Source organism: Kryptolebias marmoratus, linkage group LG8, assembly GCF_001649575.2.
Source record: "Kryptolebias marmoratus isolate JLee-2015 linkage group LG8, ASM164957v2, whole genome shotgun sequence".
Taxonomy (NCBI): domain Eukaryota; kingdom Metazoa; phylum Chordata; class Actinopteri; order Cyprinodontiformes; family Rivulidae; genus Kryptolebias; species Kryptolebias marmoratus.
Window position 1 is genome coordinate 12,416,295 of NC_051437.1, and position 18,391 is coordinate 12,434,685.

An 18,391-nucleotide genomic window follows, 5' to 3' on the forward strand; every position below is an offset into this window, starting at 1 on the left:
GACACCACAACAGCCGGGTTTTACTCACTTAATCGAAAAAACTGGGTTTATACGAATGTCGGCATAGCGAGTTCAGCTACTCTGTTCTGTAAGTTTCTCATCTCAGGAGGAGGAGAGACCCCCCGAAACAAAAGACGAAGCCGAGCAGCCCTAGCGGTTAGACGAGGCGCAGCGACCGCAACGAGCTACAGGTACTTTAATTCGCCCCGAACGCCTTTCTGTTCACTCGGAGAAGCCTGCGCGACATTCTCCGCCTAGTTACGTTTGTGCACAACTTTGTTGTTCATTATAAAACTTCACCACCTACAGGGTTTGATCTGGGGTCCGCAAACAGCGGCTCTCGGGCCACTCTTGGCCCTCTGGTCCCTCTGCGGGGGGCCGTCTTTGTAGCTCCGGTCAAAACACATGAAACTGACTATTTATATTTATACTCACAATATAAAAGTCTAGTATTAGTGGTTTTTCTGTCCATTTTATGTTGATAAAATTTAACAGAATGATATAAGTAGAAGGAGAAAAACAAACATTAAGTTCTTTGAGCTAGTAGCTGGTTAGCCTGTTAGCCACTTTGTTGTTTGGACTTCCAGCCAAACGGCGGGCTCTTCGTCGGCAATCTGACAGCAAACAAAACCATTTTTACCATAGTTGAGGAAAGGCTTCTTCTTCCTCTTCTTTTTGAGGTTTTATTGGCACTTGGCAAGAAACCTTGAGGTTGCATTACCGCCACCTACTGGTATGGAGTGTGACTCAAAATGTCTTTGAGGAAAGTCGCGCAGAACAAACAGATTTGAACGGGACACATGTTGTGGAGGTTACTTCCTGTTTAAAGGCAGCCGTTTCCTCCCACTGTCACCAACAAGCCGCTCAGGACGAGAGACTGAGACAAAGTGAAGATCTCGACGCAATCTTTAGGTAGACAACTTTTACTAATTGATGTTTTGTAACGCATGTGCCCTGAGACGACTTCTGTTGTTGGCTGGCCTTAACACTAAACAAATTGAACTGAATTGTATCACAGATTAATATATAGCGAGATAATAAAATAACAAAAGTGAGACCAGTCACTCTGATAATAATAGAAACAGAAGTAAAGGCTTGAGTTGGATAAAAAGCTTTCAGAAAAGATTAAGTAAAGAATGGTTAAAAGAAATTCAGTAAGTCACAATTAAACAGCAATCTGACCTAGTTATTGTGTTAACTCAGGTAATCTATTACAGTACAGTACTAGTTAGAGTACTATACATACAAAAAATGAGTCACTTTAAGCAGTCTGGTCTTTCCTTTGTACTTGTTTGTAACAAAAATTAATTCATCTAAACTATTTAATATCCATTATTAACTTCACAATGTCCCAAAGTATATATAATATGATATGTTGTATTTATATACCACTAAATGTGTTCTTTTTATTTCAAGCTTTATGCCTGTTGTGCAGATCTTATTTGAGAATGGGCAGAAATGGCTCTTCTGACGGCTCCGTGGGCTCGTAAACGTCCGTCCTGCGCGGACGTGTCGAGCTGTCGAGCCCCCATCGCGGCTGAAGCTGCCTCTGTTGTGCACTACACAGAAACACCAGCTGGTGTCTCCGCAGCACAGAGATGGTTCGGGTTTCCGCACAGAGACACATTTGTGCAGGCTGTTCCTGTAAGGATTTTATTTTTATTTTTTTAATGCAAAATGTTTAAGAATGCAAATCATACACGTACGTCTAGACTCTCTGAATGATCGGCCGTGCCTTGGCCCTGATGCACTATGGCGGGCCGCACTGCGCCTCATTACATGGTGCTGTTTCACCACCTATGTTCAGTCTCAAAGGAATGAGCTCCATCTTTAGAAGAGACAAAACAATATCGGCGATTTCACCCCCAAAAACACATCTGGGGCGGTGTTAGATTTATCTTTTTTTTTTAAAAAAAAAGCACAAAGGAAGCTCGCAAATATACCGAGTCCTGACATATTTTCCGTTTATAAATACAACACCTCCGAGCTGTTTGTTTTGACATATCCACGTCATAAAACTACACATTTGTCATATTTTGTGTGCAAGTTTCAGCATTTTCGTGCAAGTAAATGCACCACGAAGGGGCCCGTTCTGTCAAATGAACTCCTTAACCTTTAATCTGCCGAGTTCAAAGCCACAATAAAGGGAATCGGGTAGAAATACTAACTTTCTGTTGTGGTTTATTTTGTGAAAGCAGCTCAAAAATGAGAAATTTTCCCAATATTTCTTTACAAAGCTGCTTGTAGAAGTAACCCATGTCGTCTATTACCTATAAAGATGGTGACCTCTGTGTAACCACAGGGTATTGATTCATCGATCTGTTTTTTCTTTTTTTTTTTTTTTAGAGCATCCGTCTTGGTGTTAGAGGTCATTCTCTTCCCACTTCCTGTTCAGTAGTCAGAGTTTCCTAATGCAAAACTAAAATAGCACCAAACAAAAGAATAAACCCGAACAAAAATGGTCGACTCAGAGTGTTTGCAGCGTGCGTTTGGCTCTCAGGGGACTGCTGCTGACGTTTCCTCCTCCCGTTCAACACTGCCCACCAGTCCAAACAGCCATTTTAGATGTTCTGCCTTGTGTTTTGCAGACAGAGATGCTGCGGACCGACAGGAGCCCGGCAGAGTCCCCGCTGCACAGGAGGAGAAGGAGCAGAACAGCCGTGATGTAGCACTCACATCCCCCCTCGTGCACTTCCACTGGAAACCCCTTTTGTTTTTCCCATGCTGTGGTTCCAAAGAAAAAAAAAAAAGAAAAATGATGCCTCGGAGGCAGCAGAAAATGGGGGAGGGGGAGGGAAGTCAGGCATGCCACTAGGAGAAGGGGAGGAGAGAGGAGGATGGAGAGGCGAGGCAGAGCGTCGTGTGCTGCGCTCGAGGAGAGCGTAGAGGAAAGGTTATTGGCTGCCGGAGACCAGAGCGTCACTGCCAGTGAGGGAGAGCTCTGAGGATGCTCTGTAAAATCTAGGAGGGAATACGTACGTTAGGAGTTTGCACGGAGACCCCCCCATCACCACCACTATTCCTGCCTTCATCAGCCCCACACTCAGACCCGGAGAGTCCTCTGCAGGATTGTGTGTTTTTTTTTTCTTCCCCCCACCCCGCCGACCCTCCCGCAGCTATGAACTACCTGCGCCGGCGTCTCTCGGACAGCACGTTCATCTCCAACCTGCCCAACGGCTACATGACGGACCTCCAGAGGCCCGACACGGCTCAGGCTCCCCCGCCCGCTTCCACCACCGCCGCCAAGTCGCCCACGGCCGCGGTCGCGCCGCCGGCTGCCTCTCCGGGTCCCGAGAGGAAAACCCAGCCCGCCCAGCCTGCCCAGTCGACCGGCTCAGGCTTCTTCAGCTCCATCACAAACGTGGTCAAGCAGACAGCCGCCTCAGCAGGGCTCGTGGAGCAGACCCAAGTCACGACGCCTAAGAAGTTTAAGATTCTCCTTGTGATCGATGAACCCCAGCAGGAGTGGTAAGACGATGAACTCAACACTCCTAAATAGCTTCATGTAGATCACTGCGATGCAATGCATCCTTAATGTCAGATTTCTTCCTATGACTCTGTTATCTGTCGTAGGAGAAACTATCTGTCAGGCACAAATTGTCCTTATTTCTGTGCTTTAAGAGTCTGGCATGTTTCCATAAGCTGCTGCTTAAAAGATGATGTTTTAACGATGATTTAACACCACTTTTGGTTTCTCTCTGTTCTCTCTTTGTGCAGCACATAATGCTTTTCTGTAGCATCTTCCTGTTTTTTTTATGCATTTATTTTTTTGTAATGTGATCCTGTGTTAAATATCTCTGGTAGTGCTGCGCTGCAACATGGCGCATCAGTATGTTTGGAAATTGCCGGGCTACAGGTTGTGCAGAAACTGACAGAAAAGCATCTTAATTTGGCGCTAGCAGTTTCAAGCACTGCAGTGCCTTTCCTTCAGTCAATGCCCCCCCCCCTCCTTCCTTCCTGCTCACTGATGGCACACATCTCCCGACATGTAAAACACACACACAGAAGCATCTGAGGAAAAATAAAAATAATTATATATATATGCCAGATCGTCAGCCTGTCGGTGTTTGTCGGCCTGCTGGGAGAGAGGACGATCACTTCATTAACGTGAAGGGACCGGGCTCATCCTGAAGCCGTTCAGGCCAGTGTAATGGCAGACGCCGTCCTGAGGGACCCTGCTCAGGGGTAGATTAAAGCATCTTCGCCTGCATACTCTGCAAACTGCCAAGCGCGTGACTTCCAGAGGGAAATCTCGTCCAAACAGCAGAAAAAACACAAACACAGTCACACGATTAGCGTTCATTCGCTCGGGGTAACTTTGTTTTTTTTGTTTGTTTGTTTGTTTATTTGTTTGTTTTGTTTTTCCCACTGCAGCATCCAGTTAGTTTAGAAATCTGCATCTTCTCCTTTAAACACCTGGGACCATGTTTTCTGCTTAAGTAGGGATTTCAATTCATGTCAACGATAAAACAGAATTTCTATCTCTTATTTTGTTTTCTTTATATCCAGAGAAAACATCTTTAGATTTGGCATCTGTCTGAGGATGGATGGAAGTGATTAATGTTGTGTATCGTGCAGCGAGCGTTGCCACACATGGCTGACTGCGAACATGACCAAACATGAAGCATTCGTTAAGAAGATCGGACCATTATTAGCGGAGGACATGTCATGCCGTCGTCGCGCTTCAGTCTTTTCTAGTGAAAAGGACAAAAGTCCCATCGTCGGCCCTGAAAAGTCACTCCAGTGGGTGATGGAGGATCCTCCGAGTGACCTTATTCGCAGCACCAGATCCCGATGGGAAGTTGGCTCCTCGTCCTCGCCAGGAAAAACATCGCCCTGACATTGTTTTTGTTGCTCCGTACACCGGAGAAGAGCTCTCCCGTCGTGTGTATCCTCCCTGCGTGCAGCCACCTGGGAGATGTGCTAAAATAATTCATTCAAAGGGCTCCTCTGTCTGAGTGCTGCATCTATATTTTATGACAGCTCGGTATCACTGAGCTGTAGGGGGGTTGCACTTTACGGCTCCTCTTGGTTGTTGGTTGTTTTTTTTTTTTTCGAAGACCCAGTGTTTCTGATTCACCCCGGCAAGAAAGAGCATCAGCTTCAAAGTAGAAACACACACAAAGGAGTGATGTAGAGGTGAAACCATTTAAAAGCATCCCGACGTTCTGTAAAAGAGGATGTGCTTTGTATGCAATACTGAGATGCATTTCTGTTTGGGGAGCCTCGAGAAAAACAGAATGACTTCTCATCGCGCCTAGAAGCCCCCCTCTCGACGTGATGCCGCACATCTTGGGTCTGAGGCATTATTTATGTGCTGAAGCATCCGGTTGCCGCTCCCTTCAGAGCCTGGAATCAAAGCATCAAAGGCAGAGCGACGAGACCGCTCCACAACGAGGGTTGTTTTTGTTTTTTTTTCCCCCACAGCCTGACTGCGTCGGGCAGAAGGGCTCGCCCAGCCCCAGACATCTGTTAATTAAATATTAAATCCGATCAGGCGAATCGAAAATGGCCGGCGTTTTCTTGGAGCCCGTTTGTGCTCGGCGCTTTCTGTTCGGGGTTTCATCCTCTCGCTTTAAGAGACACCACCAAGTTTAGTTCTTCGCCTCAACTGTGAACGGGTTCTGCAATATCGCTCGACAAGTATTTATAGTTCGGTACGCCATGTGTTTTGTCAAAAAAAAAAAAAAAAAAAAAGGAGCTATAACTGCAGGCAGAAATGCTGCTTTTAGAAACCGAGTCCTGACGGCCTGTAACCAAAAAAAATATCATTAACTTTGTTTCGAAATCTGCGCAGATTCTTTAACGTGACGGTTGTGAAATGTCAAGGTGGCTGCAAAATGTTGAGAAAATACACTCAAGAGGTGAAAGGCCCAGCTGTCCTTGAAGGGATGCGTATCGCCCGCCAAAGATCCTCTTGTGCTGAGAAATGACGGCGTCAAACCTTGAAGCTACCATTTTGTACGAGCTGGTGCGACGTCGCACGACTCTCAGCTACTGCCACATCACATTTTAGCTCCGTCTCTGTGATTCTGACTGAGTTATGGACATGTCTGTGTTTGCTAAGGTCGGTGAGCTGTGGCGGCCATCTTGAGCTGGATTCTCTCCCAAGGGTAATCGGCTGTAGGGATACAGCCAACCATGACCTCCTGAGCATTTCAGCAAAATCCATCCAGTGGTCCATGAGATATTTTGCTAACAGGCAGACACACAAGCGCACCCGCACATCCACCTTCGCCTTTTGGCGGCAAGCGATTTAAAAAAATATATATATACTGTATATATGCCTATGCAGACGGGTAGACTGGACTCAGGCGGGTGCATCCTGTCGTCCGGCGAGGCTGCTCGTCATCCAGACAGAGTTGTTTTGCTCCAGGAACGGCGTTTCATCAGTCATTCCCGATGACACGAGGAGCAGATGTTACAGATGCTCCGCCTCCTCATTCCTTCCGTGAGGTGGCTTAAATGAAATCAGCAGGGATTTCTTTGTCGTCAGTCAATGTTCTTCACGACAAAATGCAGAGTTTTAACTGAAGAACCGGGGAGATGTTCCCAGATTGCGCCGGGAACCTGATCTTCTGCAACCACGTGAGCACGAAGGCAGGCCGAGTAAGAATAATTACACATTTCAGCCTCGCCTGCAGAGCTCCGGGGTGAATCATCATCTGAGTAAAGATTTAACAAAAACAACAACCATCTCTTTCCCAGGAACACAGCTGCAGTACTTTCCCTGTCGCTCTTTGTGTCCCTTTCTAAATAAGAGAAACGGTAAAAACGAGTGATATTATTTGGTTTGTTTTCCCTCTTTCTAAACGAGCAGCAGCAAACATCACGTCCTCCAAACAGCTCCACTTTCAAGGCCAGAAAAACAGAAGTGTGTGTTTTTTCCTTGAGTTCGGTTTTTATTTTGTCAATCCAGTTTCCCTCTGTATTGATCCTGTTTCTCTTTATTCTGTTGTTTTCTCCTGTACCTCTACATCTGCATGCTTTGTGCTTTTTGAACCGTTCGAATGTCGAAACGTTCAGCTCGTTCACGACATTCTGGTCCGGACTTTTGGTTTCTGTAGCTNCCAAACAGCTCCACTTTCAAGGCCAGAAAAACAGAAGTGTGTGTTTTTTCCTTGAGTTCGGTTTTTATTTTGTCAATCCAGTTTCCCTCTGTATTTTTTTTTTTTTTTTTTTTTTTTTAATTTTTTGATGTGTCACTACATCTGCATGCTTTGTGCTTTTTGAACCGTTCGAATGTCGAAACGTTCAGCTCGTTCACGACATTCTGGTCCGGACTTTTGGTTTCTGTAGCTTTTACACTTCTCAAAAGATTTGACTTTATCAGCTTACCTGCTTTATTTTTGTCTTCTTATGCTTCCTTTAGCTTAAAGCTAGCCTTTTAATGCTTTTAGCTTTTAGATATTTTGTTGCTTTTTTTTAGCTAACGTTTTGGTACTTTTAAATTTAGCTAGCATTTTACCACTTTCAGCTATTAGATAGCATTTTTTGTTACTTCTAACTTACAATTTGATAGTTATAGCTAGCATTATGATACTTTTAGCTTAAATGTTTATACTTTTAGATTACGTTTTGATGCTTTTATCTCACATTCTGACTCTTTTAGCTGGCATTTTTCAACTTTTAACTTTAGGCTAGTGTTTTTTAAATTTCAGCTTGCTCCTTTTAGCTTTTAGTTAGCAGTCTTGGTTGTTTTTGTTGTTTGTTTTAACTTTTAACACCTCTGTTTCAGCTTTTGTGTGAGGTGCACATCCATCCATGCTCGGCTCTGAAACATCCTTAAAGACGGGTCCTCTGCTTTGAATGCTGATGTCTGTGGATAACAGACCCCACCCCCCCACCCCCGCACGTCTCCGCGTTCATAATTAAATGCCCCCCCGAAAATGAAACTGAAGGCCTGTTTGCTTCATGACTCATTCAGGCTTTCAAGTCTCAGCAAACACAGCAGCCGTGAATCATATTTAAATGCCTGCTTTCCTCCCGGTGCTCTAATTAGCCTGTGGCTGCGGCGTTCAGCTTTAAGCCCTGGCTTAATAAGCAAGAAGGCTCGGGGTGTGTGACAGCAGGGGAGGAGGGGGGACGCGAGAGAGCACTTTGAAAATCTGGCCACAAAACACAAAATTATGTCAGCGCAGCTCCCCTGAAACGTGTTCGTTCTCCGGGTTCTGCTCGGCCAAAGCAGAGTACAGCGTGTACCGCCGCTGCGCTGCGGTAGGTGCTGTTAGTTTAGAGGCGTGGAGCCGAAATGAAGCTGTTCACCATGGCAACCGGAGGAAACAGATGGAGAGGGGCCCCTCGGTTTGGTTGTGCTGTGACCCCTTGCCTGGTAATTTGACGGGGTTGGTTGGGCATCGTGGTCTGGATAATCCAGCTGCGTGTTCCCTACGTGTGAGAACAAACCAAACGGGTTCCAAACCAGGAAACCTTTTCTGAGCATCTCAAACCCCGCAGACTGTAAGAAGGCAGACATGTTTGGTGTGTGTCTGCGCTCTGCAAAGCCTTGTAACGGTTCTAATATTTCACCCTCTGAAAGTGTTGTGTAACGTTTTCGAGCGCTCCTTGTTGCCAGATTGAAAGGAGGACGTGTCGGAGACTTTTCTCTCCTCTGCGTTGTTCAGTCGGCAGGACTGTGAGTTATCAGCGATCCACAGTCCCGCCTGCCTCAGAATCCACATCGTTATCGCCCGGCGCTGGGAAAGCTGCGTTCGCTTGTGTCTGCCTGTCTGTTAGCAAAATATCCCAGCAGAGCCAGCTGAGCAGGTTTCAACGCAACTCTCAGAAAGTAATCGCTGGGTCGCACGTCTGCAAATCGACCCCATTCAAGATGGCCGCCACAGCTAACTCAGCTCAGGAAACACAAACATGGCCGTAATTCAATCAGTTTTACAAATGTTCAGCTAAATCTTGGTTTGGTGGTAGCTGGGTGTCCTCCGAGTCACATATATGAAGCACGACGCATTGGGCAAGATTTTTGCTTTAAACTTCGGCAAAAAAACTGTTTGTCTGTTAGCAAAATATCCCAGAAACCACTGGACAGATTTTAATGAAACTCTTTAAAAGGAATCACTTGGTGCGCATCTTGAGCCGATTGACCTCTGAAGTCAGTTCAGTCCAAGATGGCCGCCACAACTAATAAACCTTAGCCAACACAAAAATGGCTCTTATGGAGTCAGATTTGCAGATCTTGAGCTGAAATTTGGCGTGGCAGTAGCTACTTACAGAGTCACATGTCTCGCTTGAGATGTGAAAAAGGCAAACGCTTCATCGTTCCTCAACATGAGACGATCTTAGTCCAAAACCGGCGTTAAAGGCGGCGGGCGATATTCATTCATTCAAGGAAAGCGTATTTGGATATGATGTTTACTAGAAATCTCTGCTTTATTCTGCTGTTTTATTAAAAGTGTTTCTTGTTTTTTTTATTTACCCAGGGCAAAATTATTCAGAGGGAAGAAGGTGCATGGGGATTATGACATCAAAGTGGAGCAGGTAGGTTTTCAAGCAGCCTGACGTTTCTCTGTGAGACGGAGAGAATTACACCACCCGTCTTCATGCAACTGTCTGCTTGTGCCACTTTTAGGCCGAATTCAACGAGATCAACGTCGTGGCTCACGCCAACGGAGTCTGCAGCGTCAACATGCAGGTGCTCAGGAACGGCACCAAGGTCGTCAGGTGAGACGCGGCGACAAAAGGCAAATGGATTTGGGTGTTTGTTTGTTTTTTAACAAAGCTGTGTCCACCTACCGAGGCTCGGCCCGACCCGCCCGCATCGTCCCCCTCTGGTCACGCCTCTCCTGCGCTTCTGCTCCCCAGATCCTTCAAGCCGGACTTCGTCCTCATTCGCCAGCACGCCTTCAGCATGACCCAGAACGAAGACTTCCGCAACCTGGTCATCGGGCTGCAGTACGGCGGCGTGCCGAGCATCAACTCCCTCGAATCCATCTACAATCTTTGTGACAAGCCGTGGGCGGTAAGCGGTTGGCCGTTTTGGGAGGAGGGGCAGGGGTTCGTGGTCTTTCTAGCGTGCGTTTTGCTTTGGCGGGCTGAAGCGTGACGCGTCTCCTCTCGCGTTTCGTGCAGTTCGCCCAGCTCATCAACACGTGCAGGAAACTGGGTGCTGAGAAGTTCCCTCTCATTGAGCAGACCTTTTACCCAAACTACAAGGAGATGGTGAGGCCCCCGCCGTCTGTTTTGTAAGGGTTTGACTGTAAAATAAAGCCATAAAATGGAATAACGCAACACTTTTATCACTTCAGGTGAGCATGCCATCGTTTCCTGTTGTTGTAAAGATTGGACATGCCCACTCCGGCATAGGCAAGGTATAGTCATGGTTCTTGATTAAGTTCATCTAATTCCAGCTAATCTCACCATTAGCTATGCTACAGTGACATTTATATTGCAGATTTAACATAATTTAAGCTCTACAAACAAGCATTTCTCTGTATTAAGAGATGCTGCACCGTGATTGCCTTTTGTTTGTCTTGTTTTGTTTGACTTGTTTCTGTGTGCAGGTGAAGGTGGACAACCACAGTAAGTTCCAGGACATAGCCAGTGTCGTGGCCCTCACCCAGACCTACACCACCACAGAGCCTCTCATCGACTCCAAGTACGACATCCGAATCCAGAAGATCGGCACTGACTACAAAGCCTACATGTATGTAGAATTACACTGATGTTGCTCAGCTTTTTAACAACAAACAAACAAACAAATGGATCAAATATGTTTTCCATTCCTCAGGAGAACATCCATATCTGGGAACTGGAAGACCAACACAGGCTCTGCCATGCTTGAACAAGTGGCCATGACTGATCGGTAAACTCAGAGCCTCGTTTTTGTCACATTAAACGCTTCTGTCCCATGAAATGAAACCAACCCCAGCTGTGCCGCCATCTTGGTAGGTGCTACATGACAACCTTTGTCACTGCAGAGTTTCTGAGGGAAAAAAAAACTAAAAGTGGTCAAGAAATTCAATGTTTTGCCATTAATTATTATTATTATTATCAGAACCTGCACTTCATAGAACATGTTATTACGGTTATCTCTTTTCTTTGGACATACTAGTCTAACACACTGTATTAATAATCAGACCCTCCAGGATTTCGCGATGTTGCGATCGCAACTATTAACGCAAAATCAAGCAAACCCCGCGAAATCGCAACTTTTTGCAACTTTGCCCAAATCACTGCAACTTTCCCGCAACTTTAACCCAATATTTATTGTTTATTTATTTATTTATTTATTGTTGTGATTTGCCACCGTTTCTGCGGTCTAGTCTCTTCTTTGTGGGTTTGTGTAGTGTGGAATACAAAATAACCCCAAATAACTCACGAAGAAGACACGTGACGTCACTTCCTGTTAACATCAGAATGCCGGGAGCGTACAGGAGCAGCGACCGAAGCCAAACTGTGAGCTAATGCTTCACATTTGCCCACAAAGATTTCAGCAAACCAGTTTCCTCCCCAGCTGCACGAGAGTGGGAGGAAGCTGTTTTGCACGTCCTGCAGTGTAATCATGGAACATAAACGCATCGACAAACAATTTGTGTCTGCAAAACATGCGAGGAGAGCTGCAGACGAGGGACAATCCAGAAATGCTCATGAATGTCAGTTTATAAGCTATCAAAGTTCTCAAATAAAGCACCTTTTGAGAATGTCAATGTTTGTTGATAATTATCTTACAAAACTAGTATGTATTTTTGGTTAATATAGTAATTTAGTAAAAAAAAAAAATCGCAACTTTTCATTGCAACTTTTAGGAAAATGCCCCGCAAAATCAGGCATTTTAGCCCGCAACAATCACAAAAAATGCCCGCGAAATCCTGGAGGGATTGAATAATACTAGTCTAATACACTGTATTAGTACTCCAGGGGTAGACTATTCTGCTATAATTCCTGAACATCAGGGTACTGAGGGTAAACATACACCAGCTAACTGAAAATATATTGTTAATATTAGTGACATTATTTCTTAAATATAGCCATTAGTCTACAGACCTGTTTTACCTATTTTGTGCTTTAAATATGTGCTAAATAACAGTGAATTAGTGTATAGGCTAGACCAAAAAACAACAATGCTGAAGTGCATGTCATAGAAGGCCTAAATATTTCCAGAATTTTGAGGAACAAGAAAAAAGCACTGGCAGCAGAGCTCTGGGTATACTAAGTGGACATATAAAGTACTTAATTACCTAAAGTGCTCTCATGTCCTGGTCTAGCTAGAATGATTTACAGCAACTGATAAGTTATAGTAGCAGTGAGCCGAGTCGGGGTTTTGCCACTTCTAAGCCCTGACTGGGCTTGGTGGGCAGTTTATTACAGAATCCTCTTGTCTCCTGTCTGATATATGTTTATTTAAGTAAAATAAAGTCTTATTTCTATGCATTTTTGGAGTGAGGACACAGATTACAGCACTGGCAACGAGCGGCTTTGACAGTCGTAGCACCTAGCAAGATGGCGGCCATATCCCACGCCTAGCATTGTCCCCAGGCCCTTCCAAAGCACTTCTCTTTCAGTTCCTCTCCTGCGTCGTTGGTTCTGAGTGGCGTCTCGATGGTTTTGTTCAGGTACAAGCTGTGGGTCGACACCTGCTCAGAGATCTTCGGGGGTCTGGACGTTTGCGCGGTTAAAGCTATCCACGGGAAAGACGGCAAAGATTACATCACCGAGGTAGGAGTCTGAGACGGGCGGGACTAAAAGCTGCCGTGCTTCTGGAGGACACCCAGCTGTCTGATTAAATAAATGACTCCACGGCCGTCTCCGTGTGGCGCACAGGTGGTGGGTTCGTCCATGCCGCTGGTTGGAGAGCACCAGGCTGAGGACCGGCAGCTGATTACCGAGCTGGTTTTGGCAAAAATGAACCAGTTAGCAGAGAGAGATGCCAACGCTCCTCAGAGACCCACCACCATACAGCCATCCCAGGTACGAAGACCCTGCGCGATCCAAACGAAGGGAGGCCGCTCTCAGCTTTGTTTCTGCCCCAACTTTGTGTTGTTTTTTTTTTTCTTCTCACTTGCAGGGAGCAGGCCAGAAGGGCGAGGTCATCGGCGAGCCCACCAAGAACTGCGCCGGCCGCCCGCCTCAAGGCTGCCTGCAGTACATTCTCGACTGCAACGGCGTGGCTGTGGGTCCGAAACCAGTCCAGGCCAACTGAGAGCACCTGGCCGAGGAGGAGCACTGTCAGAGTCTGGGTGACGGAGGGGCACCTCAGCCGAACACGAGCGCAGACGTGTTCGCGGACGCTGCCAGCTGTAGGAGGAGATCTGTGAAGGAGGGAGGGAGGGAGGGAGCCGGCCTGGACTGGTTTTTTTTGTTTGTTTGTTTTTGAACTCTATGCAGTGTCCAGTCGTACGGTCTAACCTGTTCACCCGTTTGGTTCGTGTGCTCACCTGTGTTCCCGTAGCTGTGTTTTTGTTTTTTTGTTTCATATTTTGACGTAAAATGAAGATTGTGCCTACACTGAGTTCAGCGCTGCTCTGTGCTACCTGTTTGACCCAGCTAGGAACTTTTTACTTTGCTCTGTGGGTTTGTTTATTTATTTTTACGTATTCTCCCTCCTACTTTGGTGTGTACCTCTAGATATTTCTCAGACGTTGAACATTCTGTGTATCTTAATACGTATAACGATAAGTGGGTGTGTATGGCTGTAGTGGTGATCATTTTCATCCTAACGCTGATGGATATTTCTTTTGTTTTTTTCTTCTTTTTGCATGACTGATACAAAGCGCCCGGTGCCGGTCAGCTATAGACTCCTGACCGAGTGGTGTGTATATCCAACATGGCTGTTCCATCGCTGTGTTTATCCCCGTGAGTCACGCATCGTCAATGTGCAATAATATAGGAGCTGTAGACACACAGTAGACACATGCAGTATTTTTCATTTTAATTTTCTCTAAACTCCATCTTCCAATCTGTAGAAAGAAATGCCGCTAGAAGAATTTTAAAAAAGAGTTTATTTAATAGCAGATGCCCGCGTAGGAGTAAAATGAGAGATTTATTAAAGATTTTATCATACAGGAATGTAATAGTAGAATTGTGAACCAAAGAACATGTTATTTGCTTTCAGTCTTTGCACTCCCGTGAACACCAGGGTGTAAATGCTGCCGAGGGGACTGTTAATCCTGCACTATTCCACCTGACGGGGCCGCCAGCGACGCCGTGCTGTATTTCCACCTCCTCCCCGTGATGTGCATCTGCACCGCGGCGCGAGATCCACAGCGCCCCCTCCCCCTTCGCGATTCTCTCCCACTAATTGTCAGCGTATTGCCGTTGCGTCGCCATGACAACGGTCGCGAGAGCTCCCGGAGGTTTCGGTGCGGACTGCTGTACTGTGCTCATGTTACTGCCATTCCTGTGAGCTGACGGAAAAAGTGCAATAGAAATCTAGTTTTATTACGAATTAAATCGACGACAAAAAAAAAAAAAAAATCAGATCTTCCACTGAATTCCCTTCAAAAAAAAAAAAATGTTATGTTTCACACTTTATCAATGCACTGCTCATAGTAATTCACACAACTGTTCAATACACATACTGAGCAAAAACTCNAAAAAAAAAAAAAAAAAAAAAAAGCTATACTTTTTCCAACCGGGGTTCTTTTGTTTTTTGTTTTTTTCCCTTCACTTTTAAAGAGCCACGATCATTTGTCCGCCGTCCGATAATCTTAACGACCCCGAGTGGCAAAATGACCGGTGCGACAAAAGAACAATAACCAGTGCTGTCCTCCGAGAATGTGTTTCTAGAAAACAAAAAAAAAAAAAAACGACACTGCGAGCTCTGTGTGCGGTCCTTTTTCCTGATTTGTACGAAGTGCCGTTGTATCTGTGATTGTATCCTCGTGAAAAGCCATGCCTGAGGCTTCATGGGTGTGTTGTTCCGCTTGACAGGAGATATGCCATGACACTGAGGTGCACAGGTACCGCAGTCAGAGAGAGAGAGAGCGAACTGAACGTTTGCCCCGTCGCGACAGGGTCCCCCCACCCCCCTGGGTCGGGGTTCGGGCCGTGGTGACACTGGAACCCGACGCCGACGGGTGTAAATCCAGCTTGCAACGGATTCAGTTGTCAGAAAGCAAATCATTTGTGAAGATTCCCTTGGTTGTCACTGGCAATAAAGCTTCCTTTGCAATAAACGATCGGTCTGTGTCCCCGTGTGCGTGTTAGGATTAATGTGAAACACTTCATCGGTTACCTCACCCAACAGACGACAGCTAAACTGCTTTGGTTTAGACCAGGGGTGGGCAATGTTGGTCCTCGAGGGCCACCATCCTGCAGGTTTTACTTTTTTTTCTGCTCCAACACACCTGATTCAGTGGTTAAATCACCTCTTCATGTTCTGCAGAAGCCTGTTAATCATCCACTGATTCAAATCAGGTGTGTTGGAGCAGAGGAACAAGTCAAACCTGCAGGACGGTGGCCCACGAGGACCAGATTTAAACACTACACTCCCAGCATCGTTCTGTCTCCAGTGCTTGAACAGATATTTGTCCTGTTTCATTTCATGGTGTCTCACACAGTAAGAGTTTGTTTGTGTCAGTTTCATTCTTTTAGTCTGCAAGAACATGTCAGTAGCAGTACATCACATACCTGGTACATCCCAGTACTTATCAGACGTATACACGGTAAGTACATGGTATTTATCGTCAATGTGTCGAGTATCTGCCTGGTACTTACTGGGTATGTACCAGGCAGATACCTGGTATTTCTTACCAGGTGCGTATCTAGTATGTACTTGGTAGTTACAGAGTATGTACTTGGTACATACCAGATATGTGCAGACTGTGTACATGGTACTCACTAGTTAAGTACCTTGTACTTACTTGGTACTTACCTACTGCTTACTCAATAGGTAACACCTGGATGGTATGTACCTGATATTTACATGGTACCTACCAGGTAAGAACCTAGGATTTGCCTGGTATATACCTAAGTAAGTACCCAGTACTTACCTGGTTTGCTCCTAATACCAAGCAGGTGTGTACCTGGTTCCTACGAGGACCCGGCTGTATTATGAAGTAACTATGGTGCTGAAATATAAGAAGTACTTCCTACTCTGAAGTTAGTGGAATTCCACTGATGGCTTTCACAAAGTCCTCAAATCTCCTGCAAAGGCGAACGAAGCAAATCTCAGGCCTGCAGCTCACATTTCTCATTTGGTGAATCAAGTCGCTCTGAGATCAGAAGAAGTGGACGACAACTGGATCCGTCTGAGGTCCAGAAGAACCCAGAAACCAAAAAGGTATGGTTGTTAGAGCTTAAAGGGATAGTTTGGATGTTCTGAAGTGGGGTTCTGAACAGTTAACATCTTACCTGTTGTAGATAGCTGTTTGAACGACCTCAGTTCTGACCTGACTAAAGGCTACTTCGCAAGAAGCAAGAAATTTGTTCTCTCTCCAGGAGACTTGAGAAAAGATTTGTCTTTTTTTTCCCCCTCTCTCTCTCAGCCCTGGTTTGGGAGTTCTTCCAGCTGGTTCTCGACATGTCGCGCACGCAGAGCCTTTTCTCAAGACTCTCCCAAGAGTTTCTAGTGAAGTGCAAAATGTCCTGGCTAAAACGAACTGTGTTCTTGCTCCTGGCAGCTCACGAAAAAGAACAAAGTTCTCTGTTCTTGTGGCGCATGTAACAAAAGCTTAATGGCTCGTCTCATCCTTTGTGTAGAAATGAAAGAGCATCAAAGGATGTAATCGTAAACATTACATAAGCTCAGTGCCTTACTGCACAGATTCTCTTCTTCTTCATGACCCCACTTCTCACCGCCAGCTGGAAGCAGCTTCGAACACAGACGACCCAGGAGTGACCGACCCGACCACAGAGACCCTGCAGCTGCACCGCTGCAGATCCGTGTTGAACACCGCAGACGCTGCAGAGAAGCCGGCGGCATATAGGCTGTTATTTACCTCAGAAACAGTCAACAGTCTCTGAGCAGAGCTCAGCGTGCCGCTCCCACAGATTCAAATCTGTTTGTCTGACATCCAGATGGTGATGATGGAGTTTTTGGTTGTTTTTTTTTTTTTTTTAAATGGCAGAAAGCAGAGCGACCCGGCCTGGAGTTGGCACCAGAGGCCTCAGAGCGATAACTCTGTGGGTTTTTTGAAGTTCCAGCCGAAGAACTTCCGTCTAGACTCCCCCTCCCATCTCCACCCGCCCCACCCCAGCTGTCTGCCAAGCTGCTGCTCAACATGAAACAAGTTGTGCACTACGGGAGAGGCTCGGTGCAGAGTGGACCATCTGGTTGAAGAGCACAGCAGAGGACACACACTCAACACACACTTCTGACCCATACTGAAGGAGAGAGTCCTGTCAGAAACAGAGGGGGGGTCAGACGGCACGAGACGCTCGTCCCGTTCTAACGCTGGTTATTTTTAACACACTGTCAAAGTAAAATAAAACCAACAAGATGTCAGTGAAAGGCTTTCTGCTGCGGGGATAAAAACGATCTGGACTATTCGTTGTTGCCATCTGGTGGTGGATTTGATGCGCACCAAACAGGCAGCATCTGCAGTTGCCATGGTTACACTCTGAACCACATCTCGCATCAGAGTTCAGGCGCTTTGCTGCCAGTACTACAACCAAGAGTAGTACAACCAGGAGTATTACAACAACCAGCAGTACTACAACCAGGAGTACTACAACAACCAGCAGTACTACAACCAGGAGTACTACAGCCACCAGTACAACAACCAGCAGTACTACAGCCAGTGGTACTCACTCCTGCTGAGTTGCAGCTGTAGTACATCATAGAAAGGCTCCACACTGTAGGATTATAGGAAACAAACACTCTAATAAATATAAAGAATAACTTTTATGAGCAAAGATAAAATGAAATCAGCCACAGAGAGAAGCTGTTTGTCAGAACACATTTGTTTTATACTGGAGGACAAGAAGTATTTCTTCTTTTATTGTTGTTTTTATTTTTATGGTCTGTATTGTCTGCAGGGAGTCTAGCTGTCCGGCCCAGTAACGCGGTCAGCGCTGCGGGCTGCTCACCTCGAGGCTGCAGGTTCAAACCCATTTGGCGGCAGGAAGGGCATCCGGCGTAAAGACAAATTGCCAAATCGTTTGTGCGAGTTCGCTCGAATGAAGAAGGGAGTGTCCGACAGAAGTTTTCTTTGTTTTGTGTTTTTTCCTCCTCAGTGATGCTGTACAGAAGAGGAGTGAGTCAGGATTCATAAAAAGCAGGAAGATCCAGATCAACCCTGGAGCTTTTCCCAGATGTCAAGATGTGAGGATGAACCTCGTTGAGAAGTGGGCATGAAACCTTTTTAAAAACTAATCCAAGATGACTGCCACAGTCAACAGACCTTAGAAAACACAAAAGAAATGGCTCTAATTCGGTCAGTTTTATGAATATTGAGCTAAAAGCTAAGCAGGAGACTGTACAGAGTGTTATTTTAGA

At 45.7% G+C, this 18,391-nt stretch overlaps 1 protein-coding gene across 4 annotated transcripts; it reads left to right on the forward strand.

Annotated features, from left to right (window-relative positions):
• The first annotated feature begins 53 nt into the window (after positions 1–53).
• syn2a (synapsin IIa) lies at positions 54–14,465 on the forward strand. Of its 4 annotated transcripts, XR_003038874.2 has the most exons (14): positions 409–912; positions 1,417–1,644; positions 2,589–3,468; positions 9,435–9,492; positions 9,584–9,675; positions 9,817–9,973; positions 10,084–10,173; positions 10,260–10,322; positions 10,515–10,657; positions 10,742–10,816; positions 12,567–12,669; positions 12,775–12,921; positions 13,019–13,806; positions 14,066–14,465. XR_003038874.2 is itself a non-coding variant. In XM_017409739.3 (13 exons), exons 3-13 carry the CDS (start codon positions 3,119–3,121, stop codon positions 13,151–13,153), a joined length of 1,413 nt encoding a protein of 470 aa, XP_017265228.1. In that variant the 5' UTR covers positions 54–191; positions 1,436–1,644; positions 2,589–3,118; the 3' UTR covers positions 13,154–14,465. The 4 variants fall into 4 exon arrangements, 3 of the variants coding, with proteins under 3 accessions (XP_017265228.1, XP_037832924.1, XP_037832923.1); XM_017409739.3 differs by lacking the exon at positions 409–912 and adding an exon at positions 54–191 and having other exon boundaries at positions 1,436–1,644; positions 13,019–14,465; XM_037976996.1 differs by lacking the exon at positions 409–912 and adding an exon at positions 57–191 and having other exon boundaries at positions 13,019–14,465.
• Positions 14,466–18,391: the final 3,926 nt, after the last annotated feature.

Bases quoted from the DNA above. Each gene is read 5' to 3' on its own strand.
- syn2a (XM_017409739.3), top strand. From the start codon at position 3,119: ATGAACTACCTGCGCCGGCGTCTCTCGGACAGCACGTTCATCTCCAAC. The intron at 9,676-9,816 runs GTGAGACGCGGC...TCTGCTCCCCAG, and splicing joins AACGGCACCAAGGTCGTCAG to ATCCTTCAAGCCGGACTTCG. The intron at 10,658-10,741 runs GTATGTAGAATT...TCCATTCCTCAG, and splicing joins ACTGACTACAAAGCCTACAT to GAGAACATCCATATCTGGGA.